Source organism: Hylobates moloch, unplaced genomic scaffold (assembly GCF_009828535.3).
Source record: "Hylobates moloch isolate HMO894 unplaced genomic scaffold, HMol_V3 SCAFFOLD_12, whole genome shotgun sequence".
Classification (NCBI taxonomy): domain Eukaryota; kingdom Metazoa; phylum Chordata; class Mammalia; order Primates; family Hylobatidae; genus Hylobates; species Hylobates moloch.
Window position 1 is genome coordinate 37393841 of NW_026652287.1, and position 25582 is coordinate 37419422.

Consider the following 25582-nt stretch of genomic DNA (forward strand, 5'->3'; position numbering starts at 1 on the left):
GTTTCAGGTAATGGAAATAGAGTAAGGACAAGGTATTTGGCCTCAACAAGCTTATATTTTAGAACCATGCAATTCAATAGAAACTTCTGCGAGGATAGAAATATTCCAGACCCACGCTGTTTATTATGGAAGCCACGTGTGGCTACTGAGTATTAAATGTGTGAGCAAGGCTGAGAAACTAAATTTTATTTTATTTTATTTTTATTGTATCAAGTAAGCACAGTTTTATTAATGAATACATAATTGTATTAGTTCGTTTTCATGCTGCTGATAAAGACATACCCGAGACTGGATAATTTATAAAGAAAAAGAGGCCAGGCATGGTGGCTCATGCCTGTAATCCTAGCACTTTCAGAGGTCGAGGTGGGTGGATCATCTCAGGTCAGGAGTTCGAGACCAACCTGATCAACATGGTGAAACCCCATCTCTACTAAAAATACAAAAATTAGCTGGGTGTGGTAGTGCATGCCTGTAATCCCAGCTACTCAGGAGGCTGAGGCAGGAGAATCACTTGAACCTGAGAGGGTGGAGGTTGCAGTGAGCCGAGATCATGCTGATTCACTCCAGCCCAAGTGAAAGAGCAAAACTCCATCTCAAAAAAAAAAAAAAAAAAAAAAGAAAAAGAAAAAAAGGTTTAATGGGCCTCACAGTTCCACGTGGCTAGGGAGGCCTCACAATCATGGCAGAAGGTGAAAGGCACGTCTTACACGGCAGCAGGCAAGATAGAATGAGAGCCAAGAGAAAGGGGTTTCCCCCTATAAAACCATCAGATCTGTGAGACTTATTCACTACCATGAGAACAGTATGAAGGAAACCGCCCCCATAATTCCATTATCTTCCACCAGGTTTCTCCCACAACGTGTGGGAATTCTGGGAGCTACAATTCAAGATGAGATTTGGGTGGGGACATAGCCAAACCATATTTCCATCCTTGCAGAAGATGCTATTGAATTGCATGGTTCAAAATATAAGCTTGTTGAGGCCAAATACCTTGTCCTTGCTCTATTTCCATTACCTGGAACAATGCCAGGCATAGACCAGGTACTTAGAAAATCTCTTTTGAATGGGTGACTGAAGAAATGAAAGGGCAGACAGGTGAATGTGTAGATGGAATGAGAATGGTGGGAGCTATCATTCAAGATGAGATTTGGGTGGGGAAATAGCCAAACCATATCGATAAGGAATGTTATTAATTATTTAAGTTAAATGTAACTAGCTCCTTATGGCTAGTGGCTACTGTATTGGACATCACAATTTCATGCTATATGCCTGGGATTTTTCTGGGTCCTGGAATGTGCCCAGCAATAAGGTCTTTTTGTTTCTTGCAGGCTACATTCCAGTGCCAGGGGAGGAAAAAAATTAAATCCATCAGAAGCAGCTCAGATTGGGATAAATACTTTGAGGATAAAGTGGGATGGTTAGATACAAAGATAATTTGGGGAAGGGGCTTAATCAGAGCGGTCAGAAGGGACATGTCTCTATTTTTTTTCTTCAGACACAGTCTTGCTTTGTCACCCAGGCTGGAGTGCAGTGGCACAATCACAGCTCACTGCAGCCTCAAACTCTTGGACTCAAGCAATCCTCCTGCCTTAATCTCCCAAGTAGCTGGAACTACAGGTGTGAGCCACCACACCCAGCTTATTTTTGTATTTTTTTGTAGAGACGAAGTGTTGCTATGCTGCCCAAGCTGGTCTCAAACTCCTGGCCTCCAGTGATCCTCCTGCCTTGGCCTCCCAAAGTGCTGGGGTTACAGGCATGAGTCACCACGCCCTGCCAGAATGGGCATCTCTTAAAGATGAGCTGTCTCAGGTTGGGTTACCCAGGGCTCCTCCTCTGTCTGAGAGCAGAGACAGCAGGCTGGAGGCTTATCCGGGAGTTTCCTTGGGATCAATTATGGAAGGGAAGGGAAGGAACTGGGATTGGACAGAGGGAGAGGTTGAGCCACGGTGCAGGCTCTACAACCTCAGCTGAACCCACAGGAGCTCTGGATGTAGTTCTTTTTGAGTTATCTCACTTGGACTGGAATAGCCAGGCCTTTAAACTCAGCATTGGTCATTCATTGGTTGTGGCCTGCCCTGGGAAGGGCATGGTTTGGGTGAGGGAGGTCATTTTGAAGCTGAGACCATCTCTGATTTGGGCTGAACACCAAAGGCTGCCTGCAGACAACACTCGCTGGAGCTGGGCAGCAAGTCCTTTCTTGAAGGGGGATCTAGGAAGCCCACGTCTCTCTCCATCACAGCGGCAGTTCCACGGACAATGAGTGAAGGGAGGAGGAGACTGCAGGAAGACAAGGGGTAAGAGAATTCCAGCACAAGGAAGACACAGAGGCGGGGGAAGGAGGAGAGGGAGAAGGAGAGGGAGGAGGAGAAGGAGGAGGAGAGGGAGGAGGAGAAGGAGGAGGAGAGGGAGGAGGAGGAGAGGGAGGAGGAGACGAGTGAAAGGAAGAACAAGAAAGAACAAGAATAACAATGTGAGTTTCCATCTGGGCTGAGAGGGAATCAGATTCTGTAATCAGTTCATGGTATCTGCCATTGGCACAGGGAAGGAATGGTTGAGGCAGTCTTGCGGTGAAGTTTCTACCCTCTGTTTACTTCCTAATTTATTCATTAATAATTTAATAAGTATCCACAAACACCCCACCCAAATCTGTGATTTCCCTCAGAAGAGAGAGCAGGCTGTAATGACTCCTAGAGGTCCCCGGCCTGAGAGTCTGACCTCTCCACACTATGAGACTCCACAGCCTGGCTACCAATCTTTCCTTCCCCACACATTCACCATCGGTCTCATCTCAGGAAGCAGAAAAGGCAGATCCCAGGGTTCAATCAAGACTCCTTTATTGGTAGTTATGCCTCATTCTCTCTACGTTCTTCACAAAGGATCAGCTGATCGAACCAGGTGGTGCAGAGGGTGTTTCTAAAGGTGGTTATTTAAGCTGGAAAGATGCAATGAAAAAGACGAATCCATGCTCAGCCTCAGTATGGTGGTCTTCCTCTGAAGATGTTTCTCCTCTCCTTGAAAATAGAAGCAAAGATCTGAGTTTAATGAATAAGTAGGCATTGGCTCAAAGAGGAAGGTGAATTAAAAATGACTTTGTGTTGGTTTTCCAGACTTAGTCAGAAGCAGCTGAGCTGAGAGGAATCTGACGCTCCCACCTCCACATACCTGCCTGGCTCATAGGAGCAAGGAGATCAATGAAAAATGAGTCCCTTAACCTCACCTCTATGCTAAGGGGAAGGGGACCTGCAAAGAGCCAGTTCTGCTGTGATGGACAGAAGTCAGAGGCTGGACACTGTTCCTAGTCCTAGCCACAGACTGAAGGCCGCTGTGGGTGTTTTTTAATATCTACCCTGTTAAGATGGTGCCCAGAGTTCCAAACCCCCTCCTTTCCCTCCCGTCTATTCCGGGAAGATGATTTTCATTACCCAGGCAAAATTCAGGAAGGGCCCACTAATTTAGTGTCATCCATAAGCCACGTGCATCGTAAGGACAGACATTGCTAGAACCACCAGGGTTTTCCACCCCAAAGGGAGGAGGGATGGGGTTTTGTCTACACATCTGATGAAAGGGCTTCTCTTTATTTTAGATTCCAGAAGTCACAGAGCAGCGAGGTCAGTTGATCCATGCGAGAGATTTAAAGAGCATTTCTACAGGCTGGAGAACATCTTTCAAGCCTAAATAGCCACCTTTTAATCCCAGCACTTTGGCAGGCCGAGGAGGGCGGATCACGAGGTCAGGAGATCGAGACCATCCTGGCTAACACGGTGAAACCCCGTATTAGCGGTGTGTTGGGGGGCCTGTATTCCACTATCGGGGGTGAGGCAGGGAAAGGCTGAACCGAGGGGGTGGAGTGAGCGAAAAAAAAAAAGAAATACCCTCTGCACCACCTGCTTCAATCAGCTGGTCCTTTGTGAAGAATGTAGAGAGAGGAAAAGACAAGAAGAAAAGGAGGCATAGGCCAGGTGCAGTGACTCACACCTGTAATCCCAGCACTTTCGGAGGCCGAGTGGGATGGATCACCTGAGGTCAGGAGTTTGAGACCAGCCTGCCCAACATGGTGAAACCCCGTCTCTACTAAAAATACAAAAAAAAAAAAAAAAAAAAAAAGCTGGGCGTGGTGGTGCACCCCTGTAACCCCAGCTACTCAGGAGGCTGAGGTGGAAGAATTTCTTGAACCCAGGAGGCAGAGGCTGCAATGAGCTGAGATTGCACCACTGCACTCCAGCCTGGGCGACAGAGTGAGACCCCATCTAAAAAAAAAAGAAAAAGAAAAAAAGAAAGAAAAAAGAGAAAAGAAAAGAGGGATAAAGTTGGTTCTGTGGAGGTACTTGATGACCAGTGGGCTGAGGTGGGGCAGGAGGCCCAAATGGTGAAGGAAGAGAAGTAAACCCCATTTTTCCCCTGGTCAGCTATTCAGTGATGGGGGCAATGGATGCACGCCGTGGTGCCTTGGCTTCTGGGTTATCCTTCCTTTCCTTTCCTTTCCTTCCTTCCTTCCTTCCTTCCTTCCTTCCTTCCTTCCTTCCTTCCTTCCTTCCCTCTTTCCCTTTCTTCCCTCCCTCCCTTCCTTCCTTCCCCTTCCTTTTTCTTCCTTCCTTGCTTCCTTCCTCCCTCCCTTCCTGATTTCCTTCCTCTCTTCCTTCCCTCCCTCCCTTCCTCCCTTCCTTCCCTCCTCCCTTTCCCTCCCTCCCTTCCTCCCTTCTTTCCTCCCTCCCTTCCTCTCTTCCTTCCCTCCTCCCTTCCTCCCTTCCTTCTCTCCTCCCTTCCCTCCCTCCTGCCCTCCATCCCTCCCTCCCTTCCTCCCTTCCTCCCTTCCTCCCTTCTTTCCTCCCTCCCTTCCTCTCTTCCTTCCTCCCTTCCTTCTTTCCTTCCTCCCTTCTTTCCCTCTCTCCTTCCTTTCTTCCCTCCCTCCTTCCTTTCTTCCCTCCTTCCTTCCTTCTTTTCTCCATCTGTCTCCCTCCTTCCTTTCTTCCCTCCTTTCTTCTTTCCTCCCTCTCTCTCCCTCCTTTCTTTCTTTCCTCTTTTTTCCTTCCCTCCCCCTTCCTTCCCTCCTTCCTTCCTTCCCCCTTCCTTCTTTCTTCCCTCCCTTCCTTCTTGCCTCCCTTCCTCCTTCCTTCTCTCCCTCCCTCCTTTCTTCCCTTCCTCTCTCCTTTCCTCCCTCCGTCTTTCCGTCCTTCCTTCATCTTTCTTCCTTCTTTCCTTTCTTTCTTCCATCTTTCTCTTTTTCTTTCTTAGACAAGGTCTCACTCTGTTCCCCAGGCTGGGGTACAGTGGTATAATCGTAGCTCACTACAACTCCTGAGTTCAAGGGATCCTCTGACCTCAGCCTCCTGAGTATCTGGGACTACAGATGTGTGCCACCACACCTAACTAATTTTTTTTTTTTTTTGTAGAGACAGGGTCTTGCTACATTGCCCAGGGTGGTCTCAAACTCCTGGCCTCAACTGATCCTCCTGCCTTGGTCTCCCAAAGCACTAGGATTACAGGTGTGAGTCACCATGGCTGGTCAGTTATCCCCTTTTCTGGATTGTTTTTTCATACCACACTCCATTTTGAGAAGTTCCTCTTTCCTAATCGTCCACACCCAGAGCATCCCAGAGTTGCAACTTGGAATAATACCTTTCCGGGTCTGAAAAAGTTTGCCAATCCCCCCCTGCTCTCCTGCTTCTGGGAGAAATCCCAATTTCTTTCATCCTTCTAATCTGGGGAGTTGTTCCAGTCTTCCCCAACTCCACCTTATCTTTGACAACAGAGCCCGCATTGCTGGGAACCTCAGCTAATCAGACATGCTGGAAAAACAACAGATCTCGCCTTCACATCAGCGACACTAATCAGACACGCTGGAAAAAGCAGATCTCGCCTTCACATCAGCGACACTAATCAGACACGCTGGAAAAAGCAGATCTCGCCTTCACATCAGCGACGCACCAGGTGTGCACCTGTCTCACCCCTGCATCCGTGAAATGACCACTGTTGATCCCTGCTCTCACCTCAGTATCAGCAATACACCCAGGTGTGGTCCTGGTCGTAGTTGTAAGAAGTTGCACACCACACAAGGTTCTCCTTCGATCCTGTGTTAGTGCAGTTAAAATAATTCTTGTTTTTATAGTTGAATGGAAAGCGGCAAGGAAAGCCAGGGACCAACACGGAAATTCCTAGGAAGCAGAAGGGGATAAGACAAAGGTTACTCCCCAGGCTTCACACTGTTGAAGAGGCGTGGGCTTCGGGCCCACCCTAGATTTCAAATTGGGGCTGAGTGTGGTGGTTCGCGCCTTTAATCCTAGCATGTTGTAAGGCTGAGCCAGGAGGATCATGTGAAGCCAGGAGTTCAAGACCAGCCTGGGCAACATAGTGAAACCCCGTCTCTACAAAAAAAATTTTTTTAATTCATTGAGCGTGATGTATGCCTGTAGTCCCAGCTACTCAGGAGATTGAGGCAGGAGGATTGCTGGGGCCTGGGAGGTCGAGGCTGCATTGAGCCATGATTGCACCACTGCACCGTAGCCTGGGTGACAGATGGAGACCCTGTCTCTAAAATATAAAATGTGGCTGGGCTTTGTGGCTTATGCCTGTAATCCCAACACTTTGGGAGGCTGAGGCAGGCAGATGACTTGAGATCAGGAGTTTGAGACCAGCCTGGCCAACACGGTGAAACCCCATCTCTACTAAAAAAATACATATATACAAAAATTAGCAGGGTGTGGTGGCGAACACCTGTAATCCCAGCTACTTGGGAGGCTGAGGCAGAAGAATCGCTTGAACCGGGGAGGCAGAGGTTGCAGTGAGCCGAGATCACGCCACTGCACTCCAGCCTGGGCGACAGAGTGAGACTCCGTCTCAAAAATAAAATAAAATAAGACAAAGTATAAAAAGTAAAAAAACAAAAACAAAAAACACTAAAAAATAAAATCTGGGTAAACCCTACACATGAAGGCACTGCCTGGGCACTGCTCAGAATGCTGACCTAAACCTAAGCAAAAGAAGAATTTAAGCCGAAAGAGCACACCCTTGTTCCCCCTTGACTGAGAACACGAGTGTCGGGAGACTCAAACTCAAACTTGCTAACTCTGTATGTGTCCGCAAATGACCACAGAAGCACCACAAGTATCAATTTTCTGAGTGACAAAGTTTAGTGAGTAGGCACATTCGCACCTGTGGAATCTAGGAAAGATGAGGACATAAATGATGTCCTCATGAAAGATGACCCCATAAATGGTACAAACTGGAAGGCTCTATCCACAGCAGCTTGAGGCAACAGAGGGTAAATGGGTCTCAATTTTTGCTGTCACGTCTTCTCCCATGACCAGCTGAGAAACAATTTATTTTATTTAGGAAAGTCCCAAGTTGTTGGAAAAACACACACCCCCACCACAGCTATTCGGACTGACCCCTTGCCTGGAGTGGTGCAGAACTATAACTCCTTCTACTTCCTCTTTGCCCAAGGACTTCCCTTTCCTTTCCACTGGGTCTTGGGTATTTTCTTCCCTCAGAAGCTATCAGAGTGTAGGACTTCAGAAAGGCTGGAAGATAGGGCAGGGCACTGGAATAGGGAAGAAGGGCAGAGTGGAAGCACAGAGGACCCTGGAGGAAGGAGGGAGAAGGAGAACGCTGGTCACCAGGAGGACCTGGTGGATAGAGGATTTGTCTCAGAGGACCAATTCCAGTGTCCTCATCTTTCATGGATTCCACAGGTGCAAATGCGTCTACTCGCTAAACTTTGTCACTGACGGAATCGACACTCGTGATGCTTCTGTGGTTATTTGTGGACACACACACAGAGAGGAAGTTTGAGTCTGAGTCTCCCAACACACATATTCTCACCCGAGGGGGAACAAGGGGATGCTTCTTTGGCTCATTTCAGCTCTTGTACTGTGAGCAGGTGCACTTTAGCAGTCTAGTATTATGTTTTCCTAATGTTTGAGCCTTTTGTTGGGTGATTTCACCGTTTGTTTGCTTATTTATTTATTTTAGAGGCAAGGTCTCACTCTGTCACCCAGGCTGGAGTACAGAGGTGTGATCACAGCTCACTGCAGCCTCAACTTCCCAGGCTCAAGTGATCCTCCCGTCTCAGCCTCCCAAGTACCTGGGACTACAGGCACATGCTACACACTTGACTAATCTTTCTTTCTTTCTTTCTTTCTTTCTTTCTTTCTTTCTTTCTTTTTTTCTTTTTCTTTCTTTCTTTCTTTCTTTCTTCTTTCTTTCTTTTCTTCTTTCTTTCTTTCTTTCTTCTTTCTTTCTTTCTTTCTTTCTTTCTTTCTTTCTTTCGTTTTTGTAGAAACAGGGTCTCACTGTGTGCCCAGGTTGGCCTTAACTCCTGGCCTCAAGTGATCCTCCCATCTCAGCCTCCCAAAGTTCTGGGATTATAGGCATGAGCCACCATTCCTGGCTCACACTAGGGTTTTTAAAAACTCCTGGCGTGTGTTTACTCTGTATTTGCATCATGGTTAGGTGTTTAACATTTTGAGCATTTCATTTTGGCACCTTTCTCTTGGATTTTATAGCCTGTGGCATATCACATCATTGACTTTATTCACGAAGCCGGATTCATCACCAGATCCTCAGTGCCCAACTCAGTGCCTGGCTCACAGTGGGGTTTCAGGAGGTGTTTGTTGAGCAAATGAAAGAAAGAATCCACCCACACCCACCCAACCCCCATCCCCAGATTACTGGTGTCGGCACAGAAACTCCACTTTCCATCCTTATCCATGTTCTCTGTGGTTGGGCACCAGAGCTTGTTGCTTTCATCCTCCATGCAATCAGAGACCACATTATTTCTGTAGATGGAGGGGAAGATGCAGGGCTTGCTGAGAGAATTTCCCCCATACTCTGAAAATGATTATGGAAAGGTTACGGGTCAAGAAGAGGAGATGAAAAGAGCTTCCATTTATGACACACAAACTGTGCCACGCTTTATCCCATGAAAGGCAACGTAGCATTGGATTCTCCAAGCAACTTCTGGATGACGTTATTATCTCGATGTTATGGATAAGTGAGAACCAAAACTATCAACCCGTGCACAGCTTACTGTCTCTATTAACACGACTTCATGGTGCTGTGGTCGCCATCACCTTGACTCTACTCAGCTAGGAAATTCTTGCCCAGGAAGATAAGAGTTGCGAATAGCCTTATTATTCATTCCAGAAGCCTCCAGAAAAGCTATTTACATAAATATCAGACAGTTCAACTTTTTCAGTAGATACTCTTTGAAACCTCGTCTTTGGTCATTTCACCTTGCTGTGACCACCAACCCTAACGATTATATCATGATCATTACACAATCAAAATCACATCCCTCTTTGAAAGACCCACCTTAGACGAGACTCCAAGACCCCATCAGTATGCTGAGTTTTCCCTCCCCACTTCGAGATGTTATTTTTTATTTTTTTAGATGGAGTCTTTCTCTGTCAACCAGGCTGGAGTGCAGTGGTACGATCTCGGCTCACTGCAACCTCCACTTCCCGGGTTCAAGGTATTCTTCTGCCTCAGCCTCCCGAGTAGCTGGGATTACAGGCATGCGCCACCATGCTTCAATAATTTTTCTATTTTTATTAGAGGAGGGGTTTCGCCATGTTGGCCAGGCAGGTCTTGAACTCCTGACCTCAGGTGATTCACCTGCCTTGGCCTCCCACAGTGCTGGGATTACAGACATGAGCCACCATGCCCAGCCCAAGACGTTATTAAGACCCTGTCAAAGAAGTGAGCAATAAACTCAGTCTTGCCTAATTAGCAGGCTTTTTTTTTTTCCTTTGGTGGTCTTTTATGGGGAGCTGGAATTTGACTAAGGGGTTGGGGTTTTCAGGCAGTAATGACTGGTGATTAAGAGCACAAATTCTGAAGGTTAGACTTCCTGGGATCAAAATCACAGCTTTGCTTCTATTAACCTCAGTTTGTCCATGTGTAAAACTGGGCTAATAATCACATTTACCTGATAGAGGTTGTTGTATGGAATAGATGAGTTATTTCATGTGAAGCATTTAAAACACTGCCTGGCACATAGAAAATGCTTACTAAAAGTTCAGTATGTTATGATAATTATTACTTTTATTGTCTAACATGTCCAAGATCACATAGATGGTAGGGGCAACAACAGAATTCCAACTCAGGTCTAACTTCAAAGCCTATTTTTTTGCCTAGTGTCTCAAATGATAGCAGAAGAAAACTCACGTTTCTTGGGTACCTGGTATGGCACTGCCATCAATCCCGCATGAAAATAAACTCCAGTCTTTACAAAAACCCTGTGATGCCAGCCTTAGCATTCTAATTTTGCAGATAATAAAAGTGACTTCCCAGGCACGACCTTCCCGGGTTAGTAGAGTCAAGTTGATGATGACTGTGAAAGGGTAAAGCTATGTTCATGGAGACAGTAAGCTGTGCAGGCATGGGTCGTCTTGGTTCTCACTTATCCATAGAAAGGAAATAACCAATAACTTTCTTAACCTAACGGGGAAGCCAAAGCTAAAAGGTATCTCTTCTTGGACATCCGTTTGGTGATTTATGCAAATTTGAATCTGTTACTCCATCAAAACTGGGTCTAAGGAGATTGGATAGTTTTAAGGATAAACAGGAGCTTAGATATTAAGGTTATATTACCATAAAAGTGATGTTTCTTTTCCTCCTTCTTTTTTTTTTTTTTGAGACAAGATCTCACTCTGTTGCCCAGGTTGGAATGCCATGATGCGATCATAGCTCACTGCAGCCTCAAACTCCTGGGCTCAAGGAATCCTCCCACCTCAGCCTCCCCAAGTAGCTGGGACTACAGGCACACACCACCATGACCAGTTAATTTTTTAATTTTGTCTTTGCAGAGTGGGTCTCCCTATGTTGCCTAGGCTGGTCTCAAATTCCTGGCCTCAGGCATACTCCTGACTCAGCCTCCCAATCCCTTTTGGGATTATAGGCATGAGCCACTGAGCCTGGTCTAACTGATACCTTTCCTAATTCATCTATTTGGTTTAGGGTTAAGAAATGGCTAAGGTTATGAATTAATGATGTATTAATGACAGAGTATATTATTAATGTATTTATTAATGATGGAATGTATGTATTAATGATACAATTTACAGTCAGGAGTGGAAATGGAGAAAGAGTTGGACTTGGGATGAAAAATTAGGCTAACTACTAGGACAAAGCTATAGTGAGATTTAAGGTTAAGGTTGGTTTATAGTAAAGAACACAAATGGGGGATGATTAGGGCTAGAATAAAATTAAGGTTTAGATGGAATTAGGATTTGTTGAGTGCTAAGGGAAGAACAGAATTAAGATTTTTATGCAAGAATAAGCATGCCTACGAATAAATGCCTTCACACATCTTTGTCTCTGTGGACGCAACAATGCTTAAGGAGAGAGCATGGGCTTTGGAACTATATGGACTAGAACTCAAGCTCTAATTCTAATATAGCATAGGACTGTGACCTTGGGAAGGGATCAATTGTACTGGGACCATTTATCGACCAGGTGGTGGCGAGCAGCAGCTCATAGAGCTGCTATGGAAAGATTCAACAGGATATTGTATACAAAGCTCTTGGATCAGTGTAGTACAGAGAGGGTATTGAATGAATTTTGGTCATTATTCACCTGAGATTATGTGTAGACTTAATAAGATGTTAGGCTGCATTGAAATGCAGGTCGGGGCCAGGCACAGTGGCTCGTGCCTGTAATCCTAGCTTTTTGGGAGGCTGAGGTGGATGGATCACCTGAGACCAGGAGCTCAAGACCAGCCTGGCCAACATGGCAAAACTCCGTGCCTGCTAAAAATACAAAAATTAGCTGGGTGTGGTCGTGGGCGCCTGCAATCCCAGCTACTCTGGAGGCTGAGGCAGGAGAATACTTTGAACCCGGGAGGCAGAGGTTGCAGTGACCCGAGATCACTCCACTGTGCTCCCGCCTGAGTGACAGAGCAAGACCCTGAAAAAAACAGAAGAAAGAAAGAAAGAGAGAAAGAAAAAGAAAGAAAGAGAGAGAGAGAAAGAAAGAGAGAGAGAGAGAGAAAGGAAGGAAGGAAGGAAGGAAAGAAGGAAGGAAGGAAGGAAAAAACGAAAAAAAAAAAAAAGAAAAAGGAGGGAGGAAGGAAAGGAAGGAAGGAAGGACAAAAGGAAAAAAAAAAAAAAGAAGAAAGAAAGAAAAACAAAGAAAGAAAGAAACAAAGAGAAAGAAAAAGGAGGGAGGGAGGAAGGAAAGGAAGGGAAGGAAGGAAGGAAGGAAGGAAGGAAGGAAGGAAGGAAGAGGCAGTTTGGGTCCATCAGTGGGTGAATCTCACTACTGTCAGTTCTAGAAACAGAAATACTCAGAAGCCAATATCAGGACTTCAGCTCATTGTTTCAGTTCTCAGGACACCTGTCTTTTCATGCTGGATTGGGGACTGGGCGAATGGCCTCGGGATACCCCTGTCTGTCGTTGTCATAGTGAACTCTCTGAGCAGACACTTGGCTCCTGTAAGTACTTTCCCCTGGGTGCTGTGGTCTCTATCTTGCCCAGCCTCCCCTCAGGAGGATCCTTGCTGTCCACTCTCCCTCCCACCACACATCCCATCCCTGCTACAGGGGCTCACCATTCGTTTCACAGAATTTCCACTGCTGTTTCTCATCGAAGATGGAAGTGACTGAGCACCACAAACTGCCTAAGAAGCTGCCCTGGGAGATGCAGCTGTTATAAGCCTTTCCTCGATAGATGAAAGGGAAGATACAGCGTGGGTAATCTGTTAGGAACGGAGTTCGTGAGTGGCTTGACTTCCTCTAGTCATTCACAGGACAGAGTCATTTAATCATCAATCAACCATCACAGGACAGGACAGACATAAGGTTCAGAAGAGACTTTATGTATTATTTCATCAAGCATTTGCCTATGCCATATACATCTGATTCTTGAATGACACGAGTTTGAACTCGGGTCCACTTATACGTGAGTTTCTTTTCTTTTCTTTTTTTTCTTTTCTTTTTTTTTTAATACTAAAAAGAAATTTTAATGTATTATCTTCTTTAAACGTTGTACAAATTTAAGGTGTATAATGTGATGTTTTGATGTATATTTTATTAAAGTGATTACTAGTCAAGCAAATTAACATATGCATCATCTTACATGGTAACTACCTTGTGTATATGTGTATGGGGGTGGGGGGTAAAGTACCTAAATATGTTCCTAGTAAATTTCCAGTATACAATACAATATTTGTAACTATAGTCTGCATGCTGTACGTTAGATCTCTAGACTTATCCACTCTATATAACTACGACTTTGTATCCTTGGCCTACATAACCCTGTCCTCTCACCCCCACACCTGGTAACCATTTTTTTTTTTTTTTGAGACAGAGTCTCACTCTGTTGCCCAGGCTAGAGTGCAATGGCGAGATCTTGGCTCACTGCAACCTCTGCTTCTCGGGTTCAAGCAATTCCCCTGCCTCAGCCTCCCGAGTAGCTGGGATTACAGGTGCCTGCCACCACACCCAGCTAATTTTTTTTAATTTTTAGTAGAGATGGGGTGTCGCCATGTTGGCCAGGCTGGTCTCGAACTCCTGACCTCAGGTGATCCACCCGCCTGGGCCTTTCAAAGTGCTGGGATTACAGGCGTGAGCCACTGTGCCCAGCAGGCATGGGTGTTTTTCAAAAAAAGTTATGTTGAATGTGTCTGCCTCTCCTGCCTCCCCTTCCACCTCCTCCATTGCTTCTGCCTCTGTCATCCCAAGATGGCGAGACCAACCCTTCCTCTTCCTCCTCCTCCTCTACATGAAGATGATGCTAATGACCTTTATGCTGATCCATTCCCACTTCATGGATAGGAAACGTATTTCCTCCTTTTTACAATTTTCTTAATAACATTTTCTTTTCTCTAGTTTCCTTTATTATGAGAATACAATATAGAATACATAAGACATAAAACATATGTGTTGATTAACAGTTTATGTTACTGGTAAGCCGTCTCGTCAATAGTAGGCTATTAGTAGTTAAGTTTTGCTGGGATTACAGGCATGAGCCACCTCACCCAGCCTCAAATCCCTTTTCTTACACTTTGTTTCTTGTTTCCTTATTAACTTAGAAAATTAAGAAAGACATAAAGATGGGATGGTTCTATTGGGTCAACTAGTCTTACAATATCACAAGACCCTCATTCAGAGAGCACCATTTTTTACACTATCATTATTAACATTATTACCCATTATTAGCATTCATCGTCTGGCATCCCAGAGCCTTTTCTATGCATGCATACGTACTACAACTTGTCTGCAAAAATATGATCATGTCATAGACAGACACACATTCTCTTTTGTAATCCACGTTATTCAAAGGCCACTGGCCAGGGACAATGTGATACCACTCACCTTCACTCTGGCAGTACTTCCACTGGCCATTGTACACCGCTCTGTTGGCACACCAAGGGGATAAGCTATGAATATTGGTGCAAGTGAAGTAAACAAATCCCTTGTAGGTGAAAGGAAAGACACATTCCTCATGCATCCCTGAAGGGCAGAAGGAGAAAACAGGAGGGGGGAAGAATCACAATGAATTAGCAAAGGGTGAGTCTTGGTTTGGCTCTTGCTTTGATCTGAATGTCTGTTTCCACCCCCCCCCCCCCCCCCCACCCCCGGAAAATTCATATGTTAAAATCCTAACCCCCCGGTCATGGTACGAGGGGCCTTTGAAAGGTGATTAGGTCGTAAGGGCAGAGCCCACATGATTGGGATAAGAACCCTTATAAGAAACCCCAGAGAGCTAGCTAGCCCCTTCTACAATGTGAGGATACAGCAAGAAGGCACCATCTATGAACCAGGAAGCAGGCCCTCATCAGCAACTGAAACTGCTGGTGCCTTGCCCTTGGACTTCTCAGCCTCCACAACTGGGAGACAGAAATTTATATTGTTTATAAGCTACTCAGTCAATGGTACTTTTTAAATTTTATTTTATTTACTTTTTTTTTTTTTTTTGAGATGAAGTCTCACTCTGTCACCCAGGCTGGAGTGCAGTGGTCTGGTCTCAGCTCACTGCAACCTCCACCTCCTGGGTTCAAGCAATACTCCCACCTCAGCCTCTAGAGTAGCTGGGATTACAGGTGCCCGCCACCACACCTGGCTAATTTTTGTATTTTTAGTAGAGACGGGGTTTCGCCATGTTGGCCAGGCTGGTCTCAAACTCCTAACCTCAGGTGATCCTCCCACCTTGGCCTCCCACAGTGCTGGGATTACAGGTGTAAGCCACCATGACTGGCCTGTGGTATTTTGTTAGGGCAACCCAAACGGACTGAGACAGTTCTCATGGTGGCCTGAAGGTTACACACCTAGGCTTAGCATCCAACTTCCTAATGACATGTCAGGGCATATCCAGTTCATGTTGGGGCCAGGAGCACTGGGGAAGAAGACAACCACGGTGTGTTGTTCCTTGAGACCACTGTTTCTCAGAGCATAACATGGGGGGCCAATGACATGACACAAAATATTTTTGGTGGATCACAAGATCACATTAGTTTATGTAGGGACACACATTAAATAATTTTGAAATATAGACTGGAAAAAAAATCATTTTCCAGTGGTCCTTTTAGTCCTTCTGCTTACGCAAAAGAGAAAGCTTCAATTTAATACTAGTATTTCTCTACTGCATCTCTAATACTTAATAATCTCCCATTTTAACAAAAAAGAGAGCAGGGGTGGGAGGCAGGACTCGGACTCAAAGCTTTATTCGGACAATAGTCTAGCAGAATTTAATAATGGGATTTTGTTTTCATAGTACAGTATTTCTTTTTGGTCATACTTCCTATTTATGGAAAGTGGTAGTGCTTTTTTATATTATAATACTGATGTTAACCAATCTCTTAAAATGAATTTTTTAAAGTGAAGAGAAGTGAGCAAATCTAAAGAAAAATGTTGGGTAAATAATAGTACTGGTGGCACCCAGATATGGCAAATATTGAGATGACAACTTTCGATGTCCTTATTCTTCTCGATGAGTATAGGAACTTTGTTTTTTGTGCAGTGCATCCACAGAACCTAGAATAGTTACTTGCTCAAGAAACAACAGAAAGAATAAAATAAGTTTGGAAAGTGCCACGTGAAATAAAGTTAAACAGGTTTCTTTAATGAAGGACTCATCAGAAAAGTTAATATGAAAATGAGAATTGATGTATACAGTATATTGAGTTGTCCTTTTTTTTTTTTCACAATTCAATAGCACTAGAGACTAATGGTCCCTGAAATATATCAAGAAATGCTGTTCTCGACCAGGCACAATGACCCATGCTTGTAATCCCAGCACTTTGGGAGGCTGAGGTGGGCGGATCGCTTCAAGCCAGCAGTTCAAGACCAGCCTGGGCAACAAAGTGAGACCCCATCTCTACAAAAAACAAACAAATAAGACTGGCCGGGCATGGTGGTGTGCCCCTGTAATCCCAGCTACTTGGGAGGCTGAGGGAGGAAGACCCTTTGAACCTGAGAGGTTGAGGCCACAGTGAGCCATGATTGCACCACTGCACTCCAGCCTGGGTGACAGAGTGAGACCCTGTCTGAAAACAAAACAAAACAAACAAACAAAAAACAAAAATGGTGTTCTGCAGAATTTTGATGTGTAAATTTTTTTAAAAAAAGAAAGAAATGCTATTCTATCCCAAATTCCTCATTACATGAAAACCCACGTACAATAAGGACTAATTAAAGTTGATCCTTTTTTTTTGAGCAGAACTGGGATGAGAGCTCAACTTGCTCATCTGTTAGTTCAGAGTCATAGCTTCCCTTCTTGCTCTAATCTCCTTCATTTTCCTCCTTCCTTCCCTCCCTCAAAGATATAATGATAGAATACTGTGAGTGAGATACTCTAGTGGGAGATTTGTGTGCAGTGGATTATGGGCGGAAATTATGCTCACCATTTCCTGGCTTTAAAAAAGTCCCAAGCAATCCTCCATGCTATTTTCTTCTTCTTCCAGCCAGCTGAATATAGAGCAGCAATTCTTAATAGAGAAGGAGGAGCAATTATGACCTCCCAGGGGGCATTAGCCAATGTTTAGAGACATTTTCGGTTGTTACAACTTATAGGGGAAAGGAGCCAGTGGCTGCTACTGGCATCTGCCAGAGAGAGACTAGGAATGTTGCTAAACATCCTACAATGCACAGGACAGCTCCCCAGAACAAAGCTATCTGGCCACAGACACCAATAGTGTCAAGGCTGAGAAACTCTGAGGGCTGGGCAGAGAATACTGAGGCCCTGGGGGACAGTGGAGCCACAAACTAGAGGATCTTCTTCTCTGGATTACCATATAAAGGTTTCCCACTGGACATCCACATTGGACTGTAGGATGAGTTTAACATGAACCTCTATTGAGTCAAGCCACTGACATTTGGGTGTAGTTACAATAGTTAGTCCTCTCCTAATACAGACAGACAAGACATGGTGTCTGTCTTCAAGGTCTGTAACATGGTAGCCGTGGCCCTTGTTGTGGATCAGATTGTTGTCCTGTACAACCTGACATAGGCCATTATGGGGACAAGGGATGGGTTGGGAGAGTGTGGAGAAGGCAGACTTCTATCTTTGAGCTGCACCAATGGGTTGATGCAATTAGAAGTACTTAAATATCATTGCATTTTTCATCTCTGTCTCTCAGAACTGTTTGGTATTTATTTTTGTGAAACTTAAACCAGTTTAGATCTGGAAAGTGCTTAGAAGAGTACCTGGAGCATGGCTGCTGCTTAACAAATATTAGCTATGATCATCATTGTCATCATCATCATCATCATCACCATCACCGTCATCATCATTCTCCACACTATTGTTATTGGCATCATCATAATGATCATCATCATGATTGTCATGATCATCATCATCAGTCATTGTCACCATCATCAATCTCATTATTGTCATTGTCATCATGATGATGATCATCATCATTGTCATCATCATCATTGCCAACATAATCAGCCTCATGATTGTCATTATCATATGATGATCATCGTCATTGTCATCATCATTATCAGTCATTGTCATCATCAACCTCATTATTGTCATTGTCATTATCATCATCATTGTCATTGTGATCATCATTATTCTCCTCCTCTTCACATCATTATTGACATCATCATCATCGTCATCATCATTGTCACCACCATCATCATCATCATCATTATCATTGTCATCATCATCACTGTCATTGTCACTATTGTTGTCATTATCATCATCATTGTCATCATCATTGTCATACCATCATCATCCTCATCATTATCATTGTCATCTTCACTATCATTATTGTCATTATCAATGCTTTGCCTTAGTCACGAACACCACTGAGTATATAGGATACTGTGTTGAGGGGGAGGGCAGATGCCCCTGTAGGTGGAATTAAGGTTATCTTTGGGAGTTGTTAGTAAGAATCAGCACATAATGAATACTATTAGCCATCTGCAAAGTAATCCAGCAGATGGCCTAATCTTCTTAACTGAGTTACAATCCTCTATAATCCAGACCCTGCTGACCCGCCTGTTCTCACTCCCTGATTAACATTCCCTTGACCTTACTCCATGTTCTTTCTCGTCTTTGGGATTTTGCTCCTGCCCTTCATCCTGCCCTGAATGCCTTTCCTCTCTTCCCAGCTTTAGTCCCTGCTATTCATCCATGAAGACTTGGCTCAGTCTGGGTCAATACTCTTCCTCACACTTACAATACTCAGAGTCAATCTCTATAAATGAATGCAGTTGCCAATTTTTTAAAAATAATTCATTTATGTGTCTATAACTCCCAATTACTGTGAACTCTCTGAGTGGAGGGTTTAGGTTTTGTTTATTTCTGCACTTCTGGTCCACAACGCAATGCCTGGAACTTAAAGATCACTCAGTAAGTGTATACTGAATAATTTGTCTGTAAATACATGCAAAGGGAACTTGGAATACTGAGTTTCACCACAAGTATGTGGGTGTGGTCTCAGGGAGGCATGACAAAAATGAGATTATAACTAGAAAAGTGGATACCCCATCAAGTACATTGTTCTTTGTCTGAATAAACTGTGAGTTCCTAACCTTTTAGGAATTTGTCAGTTCTTTGAGAACCCAGAACTTCTCTCTAGGAGAATATTCATATGCCCTTATGGCTGAGATGGCTGTGTGTTCACTGAAATCAGTTTCACTTTCCTCCCAAATGCATTGCTACACTGCATCTCTCAGACTTGCTTGCAGCTAACAGCCACATCAGTTCCGGCCAGTGGAAGTAGGGGAAAGCGATGAATCTCATTTCCTGTCCTGGCCAAAAGAAAACAAACAAACAAAAAACCCTCTCCTCCAAGATCCTCCAGACTCTCTTGATCCTTGTCTATGAGCTAAAAGCAAAGAAACCTCAGCAGACTCTGAAACCCTAGGGGATGGTGGGGCCCCAGGATGGAAGAAGCTTGGATCCCTGAATGACCATGTGGAGCATTGTTTCCTGACCGGATGCACCCTTCTGGGACTTTGCAGAACCAAGAAAAAAAAAAAAAACGTTATTGTGTCAAGCAGCTGATAGTTTGGAGTTTGCTTGTTACAATAGTTATTCTCACTACCCTCATAAATACACTTTTTTAAAAAATATAAATTCAAGTTTTCATGGACTCTAATCCTCACTCAGTGACCCCAGGTTAGGAATCTCTGGAATAAAGAATGTGGGATCAAGGTGCATCAATATGCAAACGGTTCCTGAGCCTTATCCAGAGGAGAACCATTTATCAGGCAGAAAAGGGTTCTAATTGTGAAGAATGACTCACCAAGGCTTGAGTGAATGACATGTAGGCAAGGTCTCCCCTTGTTCTGTTTCCATGCTTAGCCTACAGTGTTTTAGTGGTTAATTTAGATTCTGAGATACGTTAAGACATAATTAGGGTGTCCAGGTTGGGGTCTGAGGGTTCTGTTCATTGGAATTATATAGCCTGCCTTTTACCCCCACCATGTGCTGAGCATTATGAAAGATGCTGGTGCCCATTATTTTATTTGATCTTCAAAATAACCCCATGAGATAAATGCTGTTATTTCTCTTTCACAGTCTGGAAACTGACTTCAGAGAGCTTACGTTTCTTGACCAAATTTACCGAGAAAAGAAGTGGCAGATCCAGGGTCCAAACCCCAGGTCTTCTGAGATTTTTTTTCTTTTTTTTTTTTGAGAAGGAGTTTTGCTCTTGTCGCCCAGGCTGGAGTGCAGCAGTGCGATCTCGGCTCACTGCAACCTCCACCTCTTGGGTTCAAGCGATTCTCCTCCCTCAGCCTCCTGAGTAGCTGGGATTACAGGTGCCCACCACCATGCCTGGCTAATTTTTCTATTTTTAGTAGAGACGGGGTTTCACCATGTTGGCCAGGCTGCTCTGGAACTCCTGACCTCAAGTGATCTGCCCGCCTTGGCCTCCCAAAATGCTGGGATTACAAGTGTGAGCCACCACGCCCGGCTTCTTCTGAGATTTTTGCTAAGCCATCTCCTCCCTACTTAGTTCCAGGAATCTTTGCTTTGCCCCATTCATTATTTTCCAGCTTCTAAATCCTCCCCATCGTTTTGAGTGTCCTCACCTCCACTTGACTCATAGGAATAGAGAAGGAAGGTCGTCCATCCCAACAGGTAACTGGAACATCGGGTCATCTTGGCTGCCCTCTTCTCTTTGGAAAAGACGACAAAAATTTTCATCCCACAAGTCCCCTTCCTCTTCCCACTAGCTCCTAGACTTGACATCGTACATGCCATTTTTCCTTCTATCCACAGTAACTTAAAAAATAGATCAGGCATGGTAGCTCATACCTGTAATCCCAGCATTTGGGGAGACCAAGACAAAGGATCACTTAAAGCCAGAAGTTCAAGACCAGCTTGGGCACCATAGTGAGACCCCATCTCTACAAAATTTTCATTTAAATTAGCCAGGCATGGTGGTGTATGCCTGTGGTCCCAGCTATTCAGGAGGCTGAGGCAAGAGGATCACTTGAGCCCAGGAGGTCAAGGCTGCAGTGAGCTATGATTGTGCCACCGTACTATAGCCTCGGTAACAGAGTGAGACCCTGTCTCTAAATACATACACACACACACACACACATCACACACACACATATATGTTTCTACATATGTGTGATGTGTGTGTGTTTCTACATGTGTCACACATATATCACACACACGTTTCTACATATGTGTGTGATATGTGTGTGTTTCTACTTGTGTGTGATATATGTGTGTGTATTTTTAGAGACACACACATATGTGTTTCTACATGTGTGTATGTACAGGTTTGTAGCCTGGAAGCACAGGCTGTATCATATAGCCCAGGTGTGTAGCGGGCTCTACCATCTAGGTTTGTGTGAGTACACTCTATGATGCTCACACAAGGACAAAATTGCCTAACAATGCACTTCTCAGAATGTATTCCTGCCGTTAAGCAATGCGTGACTCTACTGTCATGTACTGTCCTTAGGAAAGTGTGATGGAAAGAAAAAAAATGAAACACTTATTGAACACTTACTATACTCCAGGCTCGATGTTCGACACATTTTATGTCACTTGGCTTTCATAAATCAAGTAATACATGTTTTAATCCCCATTTTACAGATGCAGAAACTAACACTCAGACCTGGATTGGTTACCCAGGGAGGAAAGGGCAGGGTCTGGGTTCTAACCCATATTAACCACTGCAAAGGCTCTTCTCATTATTGGAACCTTACCAATAGCCTTAAATCCTCCCCATGAATCACACTCATCTCCTTAGCTGGATACGAAAGTCCTTCAGTGATTAGCATTTACCATCCTCATCAACCATAATTATTGCTAGCTCTATTTTCCTTTGTGCTGTTTCCTTGATGACAGACGACCATGCCACTCTCAGCAGCAACAAGAACCCACAGTTTGGAATTGGTGGTCTGGATTTGACTTGAGGCTCAGCTACTATTACCACTTCTACGGCTGGCTCCCAATTATTGACTGCTTACTGTATACCGGATGTCCTAAGCTTTGTATCCACAATCCAATTTGCTCCTAAAAATCTAAGGGTAGCCATGATCATCTCCACTTCACAGAAAAGGGAAACTGAGGCTTGGGAGGTTAAGTAACTTACCAAAGGACCACAGCTGGTACGTGACATATCTCAGAGTCAATGCGGACCTGTCTATACCAGTGTCGGAGTTCTTAGGCAGCGTAAACCCCTTCCCCTCTATGAGCCTTTGTTTCCTCATCTGCAGAATGTATTTAGTCATTCCTGTGTCTCCGGGTGGCCACGAGGGTCCAATTAGACCTTGATGTGAAAATGCTTTTCACTTGTAGATTGTTAGTGGCATTTATGAATTATTAAAGCCAAGGTCAGGATAGCTCGGAAAGACATCAGATGGAACCAACTTTTAGCAACAAATCCAGATACTGCCAGGAATCAAAATCCCAGTTACTGATTAAAGTCCTCCCACAGGCAGGTGGCACCACTGAGTATCTGAGCCACACAACACTTTTTTCCTCTCTCAACAGTGCTTGGCTCTCCTGCTACAGATGAAAGCATCTTTCTCCCTTTTTCTTGTTATTCTTCCTTGAAGCATTTACTCTTAACCCCAGCACCATGTCTCAAACAGGCTTTTTCTGAGTGATGTCTCATTCACTACTTGTGAAGGACTCTAATTCTCTTTGGCTAGTGGCTCAGAGTCAGGACTTAGACCTGACAGTGAAGGATGAATGAGTCAGGTTCAAATCCCAGCTCCACCGTTTGCCAGCTTGGTGACTTCCGGAAAATTACTTAAATTTTTTTTTTTTTTTTTTTTCTGAGACAGGGTCTCACTCTGTCACCCAGACTGGAGTGCAGTGGCGCCGTCTCAGCTCACTGCAACCTCCATCTCCCAGGCTCAAGCGATTCTCCTGCCTCAGCCTCCCAAGTAGCTGGGATTACAGGCATGTGCCACCAAGCCTGGCTAATTTCTGTATTTTTAGTAGAGACAGTGTTTCACCACCTTGGCCAGGCTGGTCTCGAACTCCTGACCTCAAATGATCCACCCGTCTTGGCCTTTTAAAGTGCTGGGGTTACAGGTGTAAGCCACTGTGCCCGACCTTAAATTTTCTAAGCCTTAGTTTCATCGTGTCAAAACATGTGGATACTAATCCTGTCTACCACTCAGCCTTGTTATGACGATTAATGACAATCATAAAAATATAACAGATTTGGGAGGCCAAGATGGGAGGATTGCTTGAGGCCAGGAGTTTGAGATCAGCCTGGACAACATAGCAAGACCTCATCTCTACAAAAATTAAAAAAAAAAATAGCCTTGCATGGTGGTGTGTGCCTGTAGTCCCAGCTACTCAGGAGGCTGAGGTGGGAGGATCACTGGAGCCCAGGAGGTCGAGGCTGCAGTGCACTATGATTGCACCACTGCACTCAAGCCTGGGCGATACAGCAAGCCTCTGTCTCAAAACACAAAACAAAACAAAAAAAACAGATAAAACTCATTGAGTGCTACACACTACTCTAAATTCACTATAATCCTGATAGGAAGTAGCCCAACGTGGTAGGTACCATTACTACCCCAGATATGCACAGATGGGGCACAGTAAGCTTAAGCACCTTGCTGAGGGTTACAGATCATGTAAGTTGGGGAGCTTGCAGGTGAACCCCAACAATCTGACTCAGAGTAATTGAGCTCTTAACCAATGTACAGTGCTGCCTCCAGGCTTAACATAGGACCGGACGTGTGCTAAGAACTCATAAATATTATCCAAAATAGTATTGTTCATATAGTATTGTTTCACTTCTGAGAGCCAGAACTGTATTTTCAACTGCCTCCCAGACATGTCCACCTAGATGTCCTTCAAGCATCTCAAATTCCAAGCTTTGGCTTTTGAGATACAGCCCAAAGTATGTTATCCTTCCCCCATGTTACTTCATTTAATTGCACTATATTCTTCCCAACCACCTGAGTTGTAGCCCCCAGTGTAGATCTGCTGTCGCTGTCTCTTGCTGTGTTCTATCAGTCAGTTGGTTCTACTTTCTGAAGCTCTTGAATCTATCCGCTTTTCCTGCCTCTGCTGTTACAGACTAAAGGAAGGCCTTTTTCATCTCTCTTCTCAACTATTCAACTACTGTCTTGTTCCCTCACTGATACGGAGCCTCCAGCCTCTCTCCTCTACAAGGCTAAGCTCTTTTTCTCTTTTTATTTTTTCTTTTTCTTTCTTTTTTTTTTTTTTTCTGTTGCCCAGGCTGGAGTGCAGTGGCATGATCTCGGCTCACTGCAAGCTCCGCCTCCCGGGTTCACACCATTCCCCTGCCTCAGCCTCCCGAGTAGCTGGGACCGCAGGCGCCCGCCACCACACCCGGCTAATGTTTTGTATTTTTAGTAGAGACGAGGTTTCACCGTGTTAGCCAGGATGGTCTTGATCTCCTGACCTCGTGATCGGCCTGCCTCCACCTCCCAAAGTGCTGGGATTACAGGCCTGAGCCACCGCGCCTGGCCTTTTTTTTTTTTTTTTGAGACAGGGTCTTGCTCTGTCCCCCAGGCTGCAGTGCAGTGGCGCCATCATGGCTCACTACACCCTCCATCTCCCATCAAGTGATCCTCCCACCTCAGCCTCCCAAGTAGCTGGGACTACAGGCATACATCACCACACCCAGTTAATTTTTAAACTATTATTATTGTTTGTGGAGACGAGGTCTTGCTATGTTGCCCAGGCAGGTCTCAAACTCCCGAGCCCAAGCCATCCTCCTGCTCAGCCTCCTAAGCACTGGGATTACGGGCATGAGCCACTGTGCCCAGGATGGGCCCTTTCCTGACGCATGCTTTATGCATCCACTCAGCAATGAGTATTTATTGAGCATTTACAAGATGTGGGGCCAGGGCTACACGGCGAGCATGCAGCAGGCATAGGGCCTGCCTTCGTGGGGCTGAGTCTACCAAGGAGACAGACATGAGGCGAAGAAACCAGAACAAATACAACTCTTTGCGGTGATCATTGCTGTGGGCGAGTCTCAGGAATAACTAGGACAAGGTCACTTTTGATTGAGAGGTCAGGGGAGGGTCCTCTGAGAAATGACAGGTTAAGCTGACACCTGGAGGAACAGATGGAGGAGGGAGACGTGAGAGGAGCTGGAGGTATGGGGGTGGGGGACGCATCCAGGCAGGAGAAGCCGATGTGGAAAGGGCCTGAGATGGAAAAAGCTAGCTATGCTCAAGAAGCAAGTGGGACCCGCATGGCTAGGGCCCAGGCTAGGCACAGTGGCTCGTGCCTATAATCCCAGTGTTTTGGGAGGCTAAGCAGGAGGATGGCTTAAGCTTAGGAGTTTCAGACCAGCCTCGGCCACACAGTGACACCTCGTCTCTATAAAAAGTGAGGAGGAGCAAGGCCACAGAGATGCATGGTGAGGTGGATGGGACCCGACCCTGTAGAGCCTCCCTCAGATTCTAAATGCAACCAGAAGGCCGGGTGTGGTGACTCATGCCTGTAATCCCAGCACCTTGGGAGGCTGAGGCGGGCAGATCACCTGAGGTCAGGAGTTCATGACCAGCCTGGTCAACATGGTAAATCCTCATCTCTGCTAAAAGTACAAAAATTCCCTCCGCATGGTGGTGCGTGCCTGTAATTCCAGCTACTCGGGAGGCTGAGCCAGGAAAATTGCTTGAACCCAGGAGGCAGAGATTGCAGTGAGCCGAGATCATACCAC

General features: G+C 45.0%; 1 protein-coding gene across 1 annotated transcript in view; it reads right to left on the bottom strand.

Annotated features, from left to right (window-relative positions):
* Positions 1-2811: 2811 nt before the first annotated feature.
* ELSPBP1 (epididymal sperm binding protein 1) overlaps positions 2812-25582 on the bottom strand; it is a 36418-nt gene continuing 13647 nt past the window's right edge. The window contains exons 2-7 of the mRNA XM_032169316.2: positions 20487-20573; positions 14313-14450; positions 12548-12694; positions 8668-8826; positions 5988-6152; positions 2812-3011 (exon numbers count right to left, since the gene is read on the bottom strand). Coding sequence (XP_032025207.1) covers positions 5995-6152; positions 8668-8826; positions 12548-12694; positions 14313-14450; positions 20487-20556 — 672 coding nt within the window. The 5' untranslated portion in view covers positions 20557-20573 and the 3' untranslated portion in view covers positions 2812-3011; positions 5988-5994. The remainder of the gene's footprint in view (positions 3012-5987; positions 6153-8667; positions 8827-12547; positions 12695-14312; positions 14451-20486; positions 20574-25582) is intronic.